This window comes from Myodes glareolus, chromosome 10 (assembly GCF_982192425.1).
Source record: "Myodes glareolus chromosome 10, mMyoGla1.1, whole genome shotgun sequence".
NCBI classification, from domain to species: Eukaryota; Metazoa; Chordata; class Mammalia; order Rodentia; family Cricetidae; genus Myodes; species Myodes glareolus.
In genome coordinates this window covers 32,685,432-32,702,764 of record NC_142035.1, presented here as the reverse complement: position 1 = coordinate 32,702,764, position 17,333 = coordinate 32,685,432, and the positions used below count along the sequence as shown (strand labels likewise).

Sequence of the window (17,333 nt, the reverse complement as noted above, 5' to 3'; positions counted from 1 at the left end):
CTATCCCAGCACTGAGAAACTAAGGCAAGAGAATGGTAAACCAAATAATGAGAAGTTACTTTGGAGAAAGGGAGTGGAGTGTTGGGAAGGAGGATGTTGAAAGTCAGGGTTATCTGTGGGATGCAGTAACTCCTGACCTCTGATTTGAAAAGTGTCTTTAAGATAATACTTAACTTTATTCAGCTAATCAAGTGAAAATCGCCTTTCAATTTATATGCAAATGTTCTTCATGGGATTAACTGTAGCATGATTAATAAAAACCCAGAGACTGATGTTGGGGTTCAACCTCATTCTGAGATTCCTGGAGGCAGGATCGCCATTTTGGACTGAGGTAGAGGTAAGAGCCAGTGGCTGGCTGTTTTGCTTTTCTGACCTTCAGGTTGAACCCCAATATCAGTCTCTGGGTTTTTATTAATCGTGCTACAATTAACTGTATACCAGCTCTAAGCATACCTTTTGCTGTCTGGGCATACCACAAGACAGGCTGGCAGGTAGGTAGGATGGTTGAGTTAGTCTTTTGGGGACAACCAGCTACAGTAAGAGCTGGAAAGCTGCTGCGTCTCATCCTGTAATTAAGGCGCCAGGAATCCTTAGCTTACATGAGATCCTGCTGGGTCTCTGTTTCTGCAGCTATTTCAGGTGACGCTGCATATGATGCTGATTTTGTTGCCAAGTTGGCACATCTGGAAAGAAGGACCCTCAATTGAGGAACTGCCTTCATCACCTTGGCCTGGGGACATGTCTGTGGGTATTTTCTTGATTTCTAGTTGATAGAGAAGAGCACACTGTTGTAATTTGAAAAAAACGGCACACGAGAGGAAGAATCCACATGGCAGAGCTCACATGGAGGGGTTTTTTTAATTGGGAGAAAGGGAATGGGAAAAGGTGGAAGGGGAAAGACAGGCCTCTGGGAACAGGAGTGGCAGAAGAGAAGAGGGGAGAGAGAGTGAGAGAGAGAGAGAGAGAGAGAGAGAGAGAGAGAGAGAGAGAGAGAGAAGAGGGAACATAGGGAATGGGCACAGGAGGTGCTCTTAGTGGCTACAGCGAGGATGCATCCTGTCAGAGCTCCAAGGGCAGGCTGGCACAGATGCTGAATACTAACGCACACACACGCCACTGAGTGATGTGGTTGCTACACAGGTGGGGCCTGGAATGAAAAAGGCAGTTTGGTGCTGGAGAGATTATCAGTTAAGAACACTTACTGCTCTTCCCGAGGACCTAGTTCGGTTCCTAGCACCATTTCCTGGGGATCAAACGTCTCTGACTTCCACACAAACACACCTTATTAAGAAAACAACAACAACAACAACATAGGGGGCTGGAGAGATGGCTCAGGAATTAAGAGTGCTGACTGCTCTTCCAGAGGTCCTGAGCTCAATTCTGAGCAACCACATGGTGGCTCAGTACAATATGTAATGAGATCTGGTGCCCTCTTCTGGACTGCAGGGATGCATGCAGGCAGAACACTATATGTAATAAATAAATTTTAAAAGAGCAATAAAAATAAACCTTGAGCAAAAGGGAGGTTTGTTGTAGGAGGCTGTTTGTTTGTTTCCTGGCCACTCAGACTCCTGAAATAACCACATAGAAACTATATTAATTAAATCACTGCTTGGCACATTAACTTTAGCTGCTATTAGCTAACTCTTACATTTTAATTTAACCCTTTTCTATTAATCTGTATATTACCACGAGGCTGTGGCTTATCAGGTAAAGTTCCAGCATCTGTCTCCAGCGGGGCTACATGACTTCTCCCTGACCCTGCCTCCTTTCTTCCAGCATTCAGTTTAATTTTCCCCACCTAGCTCTACTCTGCATTATCAGGCCAAGCCAGTTTCTTTATTCATTAACTAATCATATTCACAGCTTACAGAGGGGAATCCCACATCACCTCCCCTTTTCTGTTTAAATAAAAAAAAGGAAAGTTTTAACTTTAACATAGTAAAATTACATAAAACAAAACAGGTATTAGCAAGATTACAGTTACAATATTTATATCTACTTTATCTTTTATAATAATTAAGGAAAACTATAACTATTTATTCTTCAACTTCATCAAAGAATCCAGAAGGATATAATATTACCTAAGTATAAACAGGAAGTGCATTGTAAGCAACTTCCAAAACTTTAGAATTGACAGAGACATCTTGCTGCCTGGACAGTTACCCTAAATTCTTCTGTATCATTGGAGCATCCATCTTCAGTCCACAGGCCCAGAGTATCCAGTAGACTTTTTCATGAAGCATGAAATTTAAAGACACGCCTATTTATATTGGAAGTTTGTCAGTCACTTTCTTCTGTGTCCTGCAGAATGTCTAGCAGACTCTCTTATAAAGCAGGAACCTCAAAGGACCGTCTCACCTTTTTTATGCAGCTTCAGCACTCCTTTTTTCTGTAAGGTCTGCATGTCTTGTTCATATAGCATAACATCAAGCAATCCAGCCTAGAACAGTTTCTTGCCCAAATGACTAATAAATGCCATAACGAGCCTCTTCACTGCCCATCTTCCTCTTAAAGTAGATTGGTGCTGCCAGGAGCAGATGTGTCTCACGTCATGAAAAGTCTAAGTTCTTAAAACATTTTAAATGCTATATTCTGTAGTCTTTGAAAGGTTTGAAGAATGCCTATCTAACTGAAATATATCACTATATATCTAGAAAACCTAACTAACATGACTACAAGCTAGACTACTATAGATGATTGTCTATTAACCTGTATTTCTTAATTATACATTACATTCTTAAATGAGCTGCACAAACATAACACCTTAATCAAGAACAGAAATACATATATACAGTATAACAAAATTGACCTTAAATTTATATCAAAAGACTAATATCCATACCAATGCAAAATATCCATCTCTATAGCATACCCCCTTTAAATGTAAACAAACATTTATAAACAATATTTGGGAATTTGGGCATAGTTCTCTCCAAACTGCTTTCTGGTTTTTATTGGGCAAAGTAATTTGGGGGTGTTCATGGAGACCTTTTGGGGGGTCTCGTTGCATCAAACCATATTAGTCTGGAAGGATTCCACAGGGTCTCATCCTCTGTGGAAACAAAGGAGGAACCTCTTCCAAAGCAACATATCCTTCGACCCATATTTAGAAACCAAGATACCTTTAAAATATATATGTTGGCTTATCTTAGCAGTCCCAGAATCAAATGTCTCTCTGCAGTGAAAAAATTTAAAAAAGCACCATAGTATACATAATCCAGATTCTCTGTGTGTATTCCATCTTTACATTGCTTTTTTCTTTATTCCTTTAATCTATGACTGTCTGTTTCTTTAAAGACTTTGTTTTATTTATTTTTTCCAACTCTCTATACTCTTTTTCTTCTCTCTCCTAAGCCTACATATATTTATCCAACCCATTTAGAGGTCTTTTCCATTTGAATTTGTCTTTATTGTGTATATATAATCCTTTTCTGACCAGGATGGCTTCTTAAAATGCTAAGTACTTCTTAAAAACCTAAGCAGCAGCATTGCTAGGACAAATACAACCCTGCCTGCTTGCTCTGCTCAGTCCAACGTGGCTGAAGTCCATTCACTGCCTCTGAGACTGCTGGGTGGGAGCCGTGCTCATCACCTCAACTTTGATAACCAAGTGGCCCAAGCTGCCACCAAGTAACTTGCAGCATGATGCCTACAAACCCCATTTTAATGCTTGGTCTTCTGAAAAGGTCAGAGTTTGCGCTGGCAGCGTGGCCCAGAAAAGCCACTGTTCCAAAACCATGCAGCTTTTTTTCTGCTACTGCTGAATCGGGAAGACCTCTCTTAAAGGAGCTGCAGCATGCTGCCAACAAGCAAATCCCATCTGGGAAAAAATGTGGCTAAACTTTGTTTTTTTAGTGTCTAGAATTCCTTTCCAAGTCCTCTCAGGTTTTATGTGGATTTAGCTAGCACACATTAGAGTGCCAATTTGTTGTAGGCGGCTGCTTGTTTGTTCCTGGCTGCTCAGCCCTGAAATAACCACACAGAAACCATATTATTTGCAATACTGTTTGGCCAATAGCTTAAGTGTATTTCTGGCTAACTCATATCTTAAATTAACCCATCTCTATTAATCTGTGCATCACCATGAGGCTGTGGATTACCGGGTAAACCTCCAGCATCTGTCTCCAGTGGGGCTACATGGCTTCTCCCTGACCCCACTTTCTTTCTCCCAGCATTCAATTTAGTTTTCCCCACCTAGCTCTACTTTGCCCTATCAGGCCAAGCCAGTTTCTTTATTCATTAACCAGTCATATTCACAGCATGCAGAGGGGAATCCTACATCAAAGGTAGCTGAAGCTAGAGATATGGCTTAGTGACAGAGTACTTGCCTGCCATTGGTGAGGCCCCAGGTTTAAAAGCTCATTCCCTAGCAAGAGAGAGCTGGGGTGGGGAGCTGGAGGGGAAGGGGAGTAGAAAGAGAGGCTAGAGATATGGCTTAGTGATAGAGTACTTGCCTGCCATTGGTGAGGCCCCAGGTTTAAAAGCTCATTCCCTAGCAAGAGAGAGCTGGGGTGGGGAGCTGGAAGGGAAGGGGAGGGGAAAGAGAGGAGCGAAAACTCAGGGTGTACCTGAGCATAGGTAAGTACTAGATGTGAACCTGGGAGCATGCTTGTAAGTGCCATTCCTCTGTGGTTTCTCCTCTGAGTTCCTGCCTTGAGTTCCTGCCCTGACTTCCCTGAGTGATAGCCTATGACCTGGAAGTATGAGATGAAATAAGTCTCTCCTTCCCCATGTTGCTTTTGGTCCTGGTGTTTATCACAGCAATAGAAAGTGAACTGGTGACTGCAGATACTCAGAGTCTGTGTAACTCAGGGTTTGGAAGAACACTGCATAGGAGTGCCAATAAAACTGACTCTAAATGCAGCTTTGCCACTTTGTGCACAGGTTTTGAGCCCATCTCAGTTTTCCCAGGACCTTCCTGGCTTTTAGCATGAAGTCTCATGTCTCGAGTAACACCTGAATCCCCAGCAGAGGACAGTTGACCCCTGTAACTATGCTGGGTGTACATCAACACAGTGGTATCGCTACCTTGGAGAAGGTGGAGGAAGCATGCGATAGAATGGTGTTCTGCTCAGTGTGACAAAGAAGGCCATTGGATATTTAATGTGATAAATGTAACACTTCTAGTGAAAACATAATTTTAAATAACAACTTGGTTGATGACTTGATATACCCTGAACAAACACACCCACACTTTGAGCAACACCATTCTCACAACTCTGGCGGTAATCATACCTCATGCAGCAGTTCCAGAGCTCCAGGGGCCCCAGGAAGAAGATGGCCTGCCTTCACCTCACTTTGGTTGTCTCTACTAATGTGTGTATTTTCATTCTTTTCACAGAGAAAAGGCAAACCTTGCTGTTACCCTCTGTAATGACAAGGAGGAGATCATGGCCCATGGCATCTTCTTGGACTATCCCAACTGGAATGTTGCCAAGCAGGACAACTGGGTGTCAGTGTTCGAGGAGCTTGACAGTGAAATCCCATGCACAGTAAGGAAAACACACAGCATGTTTATTGGAACAGCCCGACTGGGAGGGAGAGCCGGTATCAGACCAGTGTCATCTCAGTTTCTGGGTCGAGACATCCAACCCTCTCGCAAACCATAGCAACATCATAACATGTTAAAAACAAAACGATAGGATGTTAGAGGCAAGAGGGGTCCAGAGTACATAGGATGGGTACCCAATGGCCCTGTCAGCTGTCTGCCCCCAGGGCCTACCTGTGCTTTTAAATTAACAAGAACTGGAAGTAAAGAATTGGTGTGTCCACTATGTATATCTAGATACCCTACGGATGTTTGTGTGTCCTTTGAGAGGTCTGTGATGTCTTAGGAAGGCCTCTGTCACCTAGCGGCTGCCCTAGGAATAACAACAGAGCTTAAAGTTTAGTCATACTGTGCAAAGTTTAAAATGCCCTCGTGGAGGGTGGCGCCTTTGATGTCAGGTAGCCATTTTGGATTTGACATTAGCTAGTCTACATTGAAATGTGCTGCAAATATAAAACATATACTAGATTTGAAGTGCTTAGTAGAAAACACTGTGTAAAGGATGCCATGTTTTTTTTTTAATATTAATAATCCAGGTAATAGTTGAAAGGCTAAAGCAGTAGGATTGCCGCGAGTTCAAGTTAGTTGGTGTTATGTAGTGAATAATTGGCCAGCCAGGTCATTGTTACAAGACCTTGTCTCAAAGGAAATAAGTAATCCACTATAACAATTTTCATATTATGTATTAATTATAAAATGAACATATTAGGTTAAATAAAACATTTTAAATCAACATATTCATCCTTACTCTTGTGTGTATATATGCTGATGACTATGCTGTGTATGTATATGCACATTCATATGTGTGAATGTGGGAGCATACATGCCATACATACATGTCTGTGGAGGTCAGGGCAATCTCAGGTGTCAGTCCTTGCCCCCCACCTTATTTGTGCCAGGGTCTCATTTTATTGTTTATCTGGGCATCTGACAAGTCACCTGGGCCTTAAGTGCCCAGGAATTTGTCTCCCTCTACCTCTCGTGTTCCTGTAGGAGGGCCAGGATTATAGATAGGTGTGCTACATGTCTGGCTTTTCTATGTGTATTTTGGGGATTTGAACTCAGATCCTCACACTTACACGGCAAGCACCTTTGCCCACTGAGCCATCTCCCCAGCTCCAGTCCTATTCTTTTTAAATGTATTTGTCAGAAAATGTGAAATTGCATTTTGATTTGCATTTGTAAGTTACATTATTTTTCTGCTGAGCTACACCGATTAAGCCTTAATGAGTCCTCAGTGTATTTTCTATCCTATTAGCAGTTGGAACTGAAGGGATGGTTTTTGTCTAAAGATGTTTAGAGAATAAATCCTAAATTATCTAGATAAATCAAGCACGTAGTAAGCCATGTGCTCCAAGGCAGATGTTGAGGAAGGTTAATGGATTAAACCATTAATCTAGAGAAAGTGCCTAGAACCCCTTAGTCTGTTGTTATCTGGACTTGGGAGTTTGTGCTATATGCTTTTTGAGAATTTCCAAGGTCACAAGTCAAACTTGTGATTTCTTTCTTGCCAATTCCTGCTGAGTGCTTCCGAGTCACAGATTGGCCAACAAAAGTAGAGGCAGCACATGACTGTGTAGTTGGTAACCCAAAGTTTCCTAGAGAACTATGGTCAGCTCTCTCCACTTACAGGCTCCACACCGTAATTCAGCTGACCAACAATGGGAAGTGTTTTAAAATGTACATGTATTGAATGCATGCAGGGCTTCTCCTTGTTATTATTCCCAGACAATATAGTAAACAGCCCCTCAAGTCATGCTTACACTCTGTTAAGACATAATAACGTACATCAGAGACATGTGCCGATTGTATACAGATCCTACACCATTTGATACAGGGACCAGAGTTGAGCGCTCATCAATTTTGGTATCTGCAGAGGTCCTGGATCCAACACCCCCAAACTGACCCTGAGGGAGGAGCAGCTTTACTAAGAAATCTGGAAGCAGGGAGTTTCCGCTTCCCCAGTGGAAATGCAAGTACGATACTCCCCTTTCAGCTGCATTTCCATTATTTCTTGAACCTTCATGAATACAGGGACCGAGAGATGACCATAAAGGAACACTGGAATTATTTAGGCCAGTTAACCACCCAAGAGTCAGAGGACAAAGCCCTTTTAAAACTCGGATTCCGAAAGCATTGTGAGACTCTTGCTTCTCTGTATTTTTAACTCCCAGGTTTTCTGGATTGCAGGAATAATAATTTGACTGGGACTCCGGGAATGTTGAACAAAAAAGCCTTTGGATTCCTAATGCAGCATCTGTCTTCCATCCTTCAATTTCATAAGAGAATCTCTCCCTCGTGTCCCATGAATAGAGCAGCAGCTGCTGACTCAGGGGCCCCAGGGAAAGGGTGATTGTCTTTCACTTGGCGTAGACACCCCCAAAGGCAAGACTATGGAGTCCGTAATCGATTTCACTCCCCTGCAGGCTCTTCCCTACCCACAATTCCTCCATGAAGGCAGGAACAGGGGCTGGGCACTCTAGACACACATCCTCACTTCCTTAGATAATTCCAACCTAGTGAGACAGAGGGCTTAAATTGCTACCTGGGTGTCTTGTCACTATGGCATAAACTGTGACCCACAAACCCTGGCCAGCTCTGTCCTTGGGACTGCTCTGAGCTATGTTCTGTCTGGTCCAGTGTTTTATCCACATTTTCTTTCTCCTGCAGCCTCTGAATACACTGTTTATGCACTTCTTTGTGGCTGTGGACGAGTATTCCACTGGCTGCCTCAAAGAGATCATTCGGTGAGTGGGTGACTCCATCCAGATGGTGGTCATGAAAGATGCCTTATGGGATATTTTTCAAATGAAACAAAGTTCTTTGGAGCCTTTAATTTGCTTATAGTTTGTTGTAACATTAATCCTCTATTAACTTAATAGCAGCAGTATTTCCAAAAGGAAATAATCTAATTCTTAAAATCCATTCTCTCTCGAGCCCCTGTTTTTTTTTTTTTTTTTAACTGCTATCACTTGGGGCCAACAGGTAGTGCAGTAATTTAAAGAACTGGATAAGGGTGGTCAGGAACGAGGGAAGACTCGCAGACTTGTGTGTTTTCTGTGTAAGATTTCCTCAGTCTTTTCTTTACAAGTTTATATTGACATGACCGGCCACAGAAGCATCCTGAATAGCAGGGTGTGTGGAAAGATGCTGAGCAGGGCCATTGAGCGGTGCTGATGCATCTCTGACAGCCTGCACAGACCGTGGGGTGGGGGTGGGTGGCTCGGCTTTCAAGTCACTTTGTAATGTCACACCAGACCATCCAGATGCCAGGTCAGAGGTTAATGTCAGCAGAAATCTGGTGCGCTGCTTGGGCGTCATGCCCTTTATTCGCTCGACCTCCACCAGACAGACAGGAGGGGAGCTCTTTGGAATCGAAGGAAAAGTAGAGAGGAAGGAAATCGCCTAGGAGATGCTCTGGCCCTGACTGACAGGGAGCAACTGAGTCTGTGTGACTTTCAAGACACCTCATTTTCTTACGCGCAGGGAATGTGGTTGCTTTGTTACTGATACCGTCCCATCCCATCTTTCCTCCCCAGGACTGTGTTCAAGGCAGTGCCAGAACTACACTTCATATTCCTTATAGTGCCAACTTATGTGAGCCTAGGTAAGGTCCTCAACAGCCCGGTGTCCCCAGAAACTGGCAAGGCACTGAAGCTGAAAGTAGCACTCTTGGGAATGGGAAAGAAGATTGGTCACCGGACTTTAAGCATGTCATGTTTGTACTTGATTACAGCCAGTAAATCTCCAAGTGGAATGGGGACCCCATTTTTTTTTTCTGAAATCCTGAAGTTATCCCTTGATTAAAGGATACATTTCTTTCTGTGATTTAGGTTCAACTCTGATAACTGTGTTTGACCTAGTGGGGAATATTCCATCTTTGACCTATGATGAAGACTTTGCAGTGCATATATGTCATAGGCATGACCACTACCCTCAGCTGCATATTCGCAAAGCCAGGTACAGTTGGCAAAGCGCCTGTGTGATATAAACTTCATGGCATGGTCATCTTTATAAGAAACCCCCTCCCCCTTTAGATTTTCAAGCTAGGGTTTCTCAGTGTTGCCTTTGCTGTCCTGGGTCTCACTCTGTAGACCAGTCTAGGTCTGAATTCACAGAGATCTGCCTGCCTCTGCCTCCCAACGTTCTGGGATCAACGGCATGTGCCACCACCACCCAGCTATAAGAGACTTTTTAATCAGTCAGTTAGATTAAATTTTTATAATTCTCGTAACATTGGTTTGGAGATTCTTAGCATCTCCCTAGATGGCATAATTAGCAAGACTATCTGGTATTTCTCATTTGGTTCTGTGTAGCTGGGGACTTAGGCATTTACTACTAGGGGTTCTAAAATAGCCCTTAATCCTGCAGCACGTAAGAAAACTTTCAAATAAAATAAACTTGAAAATGAATCTGCCTATTTAGTTTTCCTCGTAAAACTCACCTGTGTTCTAACACTTACGAAAAAGGATGCTGTTCATTCTGAGAGGAGTTTTCCAATTGGAGTCTTCAGTGTCTTCATGACATCACCCAAGCATAGCAGTTAAGGGTATAATTGTGGCGAAGTCTGTTTTCCAAGGTAGTCTATCCCATCTTTCCCCATGCTTCCACCCCTACAGTGTGACTTCCCCCAGTCCTCTTGTTAGCTCTCGGGCTGTGTGTGTCCTCTGTGTGACACCAGGCAGGTGTGCACACTCTCACCAGCACAGCTTTGTGGAGGGGTGAACTAAATCTTGGAAGCTTCTACCTGGCTTTCCTGGGATGCTTGCTCTGAAGGCAGTGAGTTGTGTGCTGAGGTCCTCCACCCTGAGATGGCTGTGACGGAGAGGAGAGGCCTCATGTTGGCGTGGGTGTCATCCCCAGCCCATCTAAATGTGATAGTCAGCACCACACAATGTGTGTGTGAGCCACTGTGGACAGTCAGTGGCGGGAAAGTGGGCACAGAGGCGGTCCCTTCCGGTGTAGGCAGGCAGGGAAATGAACCACAATGAGGTGAAAGTGAAAACTTAGGGGACTCTGATGCTGGGTGGCTTGTGGCCAGTATATTTAATCACAGCATAATTTGGGAGAAAAGTTTCTTGGTGGAATGCAATCCCTGTCTTACAAGGAAGCATAATTATATCGAAACTCAACTGAGGATGTACCATTTCTTTCCAAGAAGATGGGTTATGGAAATAGGCTGCTTGTATTAGCTTAAAAGCCTAAGAAAGGATCTGGGCTGGTCTTGGTCATATAGACAGCGTAGAGATCATTTGGGCTATTAGCCACCTCTGGTTCTAGTTGAGCGAGCTTAGGGAAGCCCCTGGTTATATAGATAATGTAAGGGTCATTTAGACCATCAGACATCTCCAGTCCTGGTTGTGGGAACTTGATATGGCCTGGTCCAACAGAAAATTCAGATCACTGGGCTAATAATCACTTCCAGTTCCCAGCTTTCTGGAAAAAAACAGTTTATATGTCCTTCCCTTTCTGGGTGTTTAAAATTCCTGTTTTCCCTGGAGATCTATGGGCACAAGGACCTTTGTGCTCCCAACAAGCCAGCCTAAGGGGACACCTTACTACACCATCCTGAGGCCCCAAGTGAGCATACTTAACTGTCCCGTTAGAGTTTCAGCCTAATGTGAGGACAAGCTAGCCTGCTTTGAAATAAGAGTGCATTGGGAAGTCATTTAACAGGGACGATTGCTCCTCTGTGAAGCATAAATTGTACCCTCTTCAGCCCATTTCCATATTTGACGAGTTTACTTTGGAAAAGCATCAAGTTTGGATGTTATAAAGAGGCAAGAGCATGTAGTATTACAACATAGTTTTTAAGAGTGCGAAAAGATGGCATTCTAAATCTAGATTCTTGGTTCTGCCACTCATCAGATGAATAAATTTGCAAAACAGAATTGATGCTCTGGGATCACGTGTTTCTCTGTTAGAGGTGTAGTGTGTAGACAACAACACAGAGCTCTTGACAAGAGCCTATGACCTAACGTAAATCTGACAGTGTACCTCTGATTACCTCTGATTATATGTAGCAATCCAAGAAGTACTAAATATTATTTATTACAGGACTGGAGGCTTGCGTACTTAGTGCAGTTTCCTGTGGTTAATTCCAGCACCATATATATCACAGAGGGGCTGAGAGTTCAGTGGAGGATTGGGGCTTGTCTGCAATAAACAATAAGGATATTAGTTTATAAGAGGGAAGGACATAGAGAAATAAATACAGCCTCACCCCCACCCCCGCCAAGAATAGCCCTCTGAATGTTTACCCACCCCACTACGGCACATACATACAGTGGATGCTACCCCATTCAACAGAATGAGTTGCTTCCATAGCAACCAATCACAGAGGAGTCATGCTGAATAGAAGAAGGCAGATGGAGTAAAAATATCTAGGGGTTACCTCAGTTTTATGATGTCTACAACAGGTAAAGCTACTCTGGAGAAATCAGGTTGGTGATGCTAGGCTAAGGAGGGAACGTGAGACTGGGAGGGACAAGAGGGGATTCTGCAGGAGGAGGGTGGCAGTGCTGCTGAGCGCTCAGTGGCCTGAGCTCATCAAACTACGTTCTGAAGGTCACTGAAGGTCACACGCTTTCTCACATGTTGCCATACCTCCATGAAGAAATAAAAACTTCATGTAGACGGTCTCTTGAGTTTGGTCAAAGGGGATGAATCAGAATTCAACCAGAGAGGCAGAGTGGGCAAAGCAGAAGCAGGAAGCCCCTGGAATGGTCATCACCAGGCAGATAGGTGGGTGTGTGGGAGGGAGGGCAGTCCCTTGGACAGGAACATCCTTAGCTGTTTAAGAAGTTGCATTCCTTAAAGACATTTGATTGACAATGTAGTTACAAGTTGACAGTGTTGTCTTTTTATGGGAAATTTCCATAAACCTAATAGTTATCTCTTTATCTTAATTTTATTTTAAGATCTCTCGGTTTCTCCCTCCCATTTTTACTACCCATTTGAAGGATAGGTTCTCTTAGTAAATGAATCATATTTTCAGATCAGAAACCTGTTAGGAATTAAAATTGTTTATAGCTAGATAGACACATGCAAGTACTGTTGACTCCATATAGCTGTTTTGCATCCAAGGATTCAGTCATAATATTTCCCCCACAAACAACAGCAAAACACGCCGATAGGCAGAGTGCTTGCTTGGTTTGTGTAAGGCCCTGGATTCAAGCTCTAGTTCTGCAAAGGACAATGAAACCACTAAAATATTTTGAGAAAAGAATATGCCTCTGAGCCTGACATGTTGCTATATGCTTGTACTCTGAGCACTTGGGAAGCAATAGCAAAAGGACCATAAGTCACAGCCCATCCCAGGCTGCGTGGAGAGACCCTGCCTCAAAATACAAATATTCTGGGGTTGGGCAGGGGAGGGGGTGGGAGGACTGGAGAGTTGGTTCAGTAGTTAAGACCACTTACTGCTCTTGCGGAGGACCTAAGTTTAGTTCTCAGCACCTACACAACAGCTCACAACTGTAACTCCAGTTCCAGGGGATCCGATACCTCCCTCTGGCCTCTGTGGGCACTGTATGCATTACCCAGTATTGTGATCATATGCTCGGTTAATTATGCATCTAATATAGCAGCTCACTGTCTTTACAGTTAACATAGCTGGAGGCAAGAGACTCCCAAGGCCCCACTTTCCCCAGGGATCTACAGGCAGTTAATGGTTACCAAGGGAGGGAGTACCCACTAGTAGATTGTCCATGCTCCCTTATGGCTACATTCTTGCTTAAGCAACCCCAGTGAAAGTCAGTGGGTCATCAATTAAAAATAAAAAGGAAAAGGTAGGAGGTGCACTTAGTGGGGAAGAGGAGGATGATCAGCAGGAGTCGGAGGGGGACAAGGGAAAGGGATAGGAATAAGAGGCAAATAGGATGCAGGTGCGCCATAGACATGTCTGAGAACGTCACACCCAACCCATTGTTATCCATAACTTATGATAATAAAACCTTTAAAAAATAATTTTTTTTTCTGACGACTGCCTGTTCCAAGATGGCCTGGCTATTTTGTGACTAATTCATTTAGTTGTTAGTTGTTTGTGGGAATGGTGATGGTGGTTAGTCTTGATTCTCATTCACCTCGATCATGTTGATAAGTACATAGGAGACTGTATTTGTGAAGGAGTCTCCAGAAAGGGTTAACTAAAGTGAAGACATCCTGAATGTGGGCAGCACCATCCTGTAGTCTGAAGGCTCCATTGGAAAAAAGGGAAAAGAGGGGGACTCCGGAGAGCACATGCATCTGTTTCCTGATGGGCGTGCTCCTGGTGGGCGGCGTGCTCCTGATGGGCATGCTCCTGGTGGGCGTGTTCCTGATAGGCGTGCTCCTGGTGGGCGTGTTCCTGATGGGCGTGTTCCTGGTGGGCGTGCTCCTGATGGGCGTGTTCCTGATGGGCGGCGTGCTCCTGATGGGCATGCTCCTGGTGGGCGTGCTCCTGGTGGGCGTGCTCCTGATGGGCGTGTTCCTGGTGGGCGTGTTCCTGATGGGCGTGCTCCTGGTGGGCGTGCTCCTGATGGGCGTGTTCCTGGTGGACGTGTTCCTGATAGGCGTGTTCCTGGTGGGCGTGCTCCTGGTAGGCGTGTTCCTGGTGGGCATGTTCTGATCACCTTAATCACACACTTATCAAGACACTGAAGCCTTTGCACCTTTGACCTATCATACAATTTTCCCATTGTAAATTGTTTTTCTCAGGTATTTGTCACAAGGACAAAACACACCGACGAACACAGAAATTTAGTTGTTGTCATGTTTTTCAAGAAAACAGATACCATGGGGAAAATATTAATCATGGTGTTTTATTTTCAGTAAGATAGGTACCTAAAAAGGAATTTTTGAATAATAAAATACTAAGATTTAAAAATAGTTTTCAAATTGTTCAACCAAAATATGTCAGCTTGTCTTATAAACAATAGAACTCTGTATTCTCAGACCTAGTGATTCTATATTATTTGATAACTCTTTTTTTTTCAGGACTAGAGATCAAACTAGCGGCTTTGCATATGATTGATGAACTATATCTCCAGATCCTGAATATTTTCAGTTACTAAAGTGTATTTAATCTGCTAGAGCAAAATAGTATTTTGCTGTTCTAAATTGCACTCAACATGTGGTGTTGAGTGCCATTTGACCAGCTCCATGTTAAATGAGTGAAAGGCTGAAATTTAAAGGCATTTCCAGTGTAGAGATTATCCTGATGGATAATTAAATGTATAGATAGTTCCTAAGGGATGGTTAGGCTGAATATGGGGGAATGAATTATCTACAAACGAAAGAGGTACATTTTCAAAAGTATATTTTAAAAAATGCTTTGTTACATTTATTAGTGTGTGTGTGTGTGTGTGTGTGTGTGTGTGTGTGTATACATGAATCCACATACTTAGTACACACGTGGAGGTCAGAGGACAGCGTTGGGAGGTTGTTTTCTCCTACCAGGTAGATATCAGGGATTGAACTCCGGATATCAGGCTTGATAGCAAGCACTGTTACCCACTAAACTATCTTACTGCCCCCTAAACATTTTTTAAAAATTTTAAATATACAGTTATTATGCCCATTTGTATCTTATAAATTATCATTTTCCAGAAGAATAGTAAGAATACTTTCAACATAGACATTCTGCAAGACGTTGTTGCATTGGAAAAATTGCTTATCCATGCAATACTGAAGCTGACATGAACAGAAGCAGCCTATCAGAAATTGATCCATTTCTTTACTTTTTAGTAAGATGACTCCTTTGTTAGCTTGCTCCCTGGTGCCCTGTCTGCTGTCCAGGATGTCCATAACAGGAGAAGAGACCAACGATGTGCTCAGTCAGTGTCTGGCTCCAGGAAGCACTTACTAACTGTTCCAGTCGCTTTTCGGTCGCTGTGATTTAAAAACCCGACAAAGCAATCTGGGGAAAAGAGCTTATCCTGGCTCATAGTTCAAGACTCCAGCCCATCATGGTGGAGAAGTATGGCAGCGGGGACCTGAAGCAGAGAACCGTGGATGCCTGTGGCTGCTTGGCTCTCTCTCTAGGTTTATACCATCTAAGATCCCAGTCAGGGAAGAGTGCCACCCATAGTGGGCAGCTCTCCCCGCCTCAATAGACAAAATACCCCCCACACACACACCACAGAGACTAACTACCGGGATCATCCCTCTCAGGTGTGCCCAGATCTCCTCCTAGTGATCCTAGATCCTGTCAAGTAGACAGTACTAACCCACATTAAAGCAACTGATAGTTCCGGCTCAGTCTCAGATTCTCCCTTGCTATCCTTCCTCACCCCTTCCTTTTCTTTTTCTCGCCTTAAGACTTAGTAGGATGGCTGTGGCCTTCCACTGGGCAGGGCCCACAAAGCTAGAAATAAAACTCTGGCTACCTCAAGCCAAGGTCTTGATCATGCAGCCTTTGCTGTCTCACTGTTCTGTTTGCTAGCACCACAGAGAGTCCATAAGGAACAGATACCAAGAGGGAGGTTGTCTTAATCTAAAGAGATGAAGAGGTAACATTTATGCTAAGATAATGAAGGCACAGTAGTGAATTCAGGTGGAGATCGTGACACAAAACAGTGCTTTTGCCTGAAGAAGGTACAGACGTGTACCATTTTTAAAGCCTTTTATCTCAAACTGATAGCTTGGCGTCTTAGCATTTGTGGATCTAACATTGCCTGTATCGTGAAACTTGCGTGGACTTTTACCTCAAGAGTGCTAGAAACACAAAGGCATTGCATGGCATCATGGAATAGGCGTGGCTCCGTGCCTCTTAGGCTGCCACTTTATGCTTATTCCCCCCACATTTGACATCTGTTTCATAAGTAGCTACTAGCACTGGTAATTAATGGGGACGAACACAGTTCTTAAGACACTAAACCAGGGACGGGTCTGGGGGATGTAATTATCCCTCCGCTATTTAACTAGCAACATATTCAGAACCAAATGAATTAGCACCATAATCCCGTCTCCTGTTTCTTTCATTTAGCCACGTGGAAAATGATGCTGTAATCTGCTCTTCTACTCAGACACTAATTAACAAAGTTACTCTTCGCTATCTTTCATTATGTCTGAAACAAAGCGTAGCTGCTGCCGGACACACCTTTCAAAGCCACGGTGCACTTAATTAATCTTTAGTGGTGGATGCGAGGTGTTCGTGGCATAGACACCACTGGTCTTGGGAGGGTGGGGGCCTCCTTTTCTAAGTTCTCGCCAGTGTAGGGGAGACCAAGACGAGAGAAGAGTTATGTCCTGCCTGGGAGTGTTGCTAAATAGCTCGAGTTCCCCTGCATGGCATCCTGCCTATTTGCAGATGACGATGGTTAATCATGTTGGCTCAATTACTGTTTTTCAAAACAGATGAAAATTTTCTTTGTTAGAAGAGAGGAAATTAGGAACTCCATAAATGTTAAAGGACATGGAAATGCCAACCGCCCAAATTTGATTGTTACAGCCACATGCTTGTATCAAACCATGCATCCCACACAAATATGTACAAGAAAGAACACATTAATAAAGAATTTAAAACTTTAACTTTTAAAAATAAAGAGAAAACTAGTATTTCAAATAGTGTCTTTTTAAAAACACTGTCTTTTGCGAGGCCAGCCTGGTCCACAAAGTGAGTTCCATGACACCCAGTGCTGTCACACAGAGAAATCCCAAACCCAAACCAACCAAACAAAAATAAACAACAACAACAACAACATCTACTTTTCATTCTTTGAGACAGATATTTCATTCATTCGTTTGTTTGTTTGTTTTTACAGACAGGGTTTCTCTGTGTAACAGTCCTGGCTGTCCTGGA

At 43.3% G+C, this 17,333-nt stretch overlaps 1 protein-coding gene across 3 annotated transcripts in view; it reads left to right on the top strand.

Moving 5' to 3' along the window:
* Cfap61 (cilia and flagella associated protein 61) overlaps positions 1–17,333 on the top strand; it is a 290,445-nt gene that overhangs the window by 12,941 nt on the left and 260,171 nt on the right. For all 3 annotated transcript variants that reach the window (XM_087911144.1, XM_087911142.1, XM_087911143.1), the window contains exons 3-6: positions 5,345–5,495; positions 8,222–8,298; positions 9,091–9,158; positions 9,385–9,511. In XM_087911144.1, the coding sequence (XP_087767270.1) occupies positions 5,345–5,495; positions 8,222–8,298; positions 9,091–9,158; positions 9,385–9,511 (423 nt within the window). The remainder of the gene's footprint in view (positions 1–5,344; positions 5,496–8,221; positions 8,299–9,090; positions 9,159–9,384; positions 9,512–17,333) is intronic.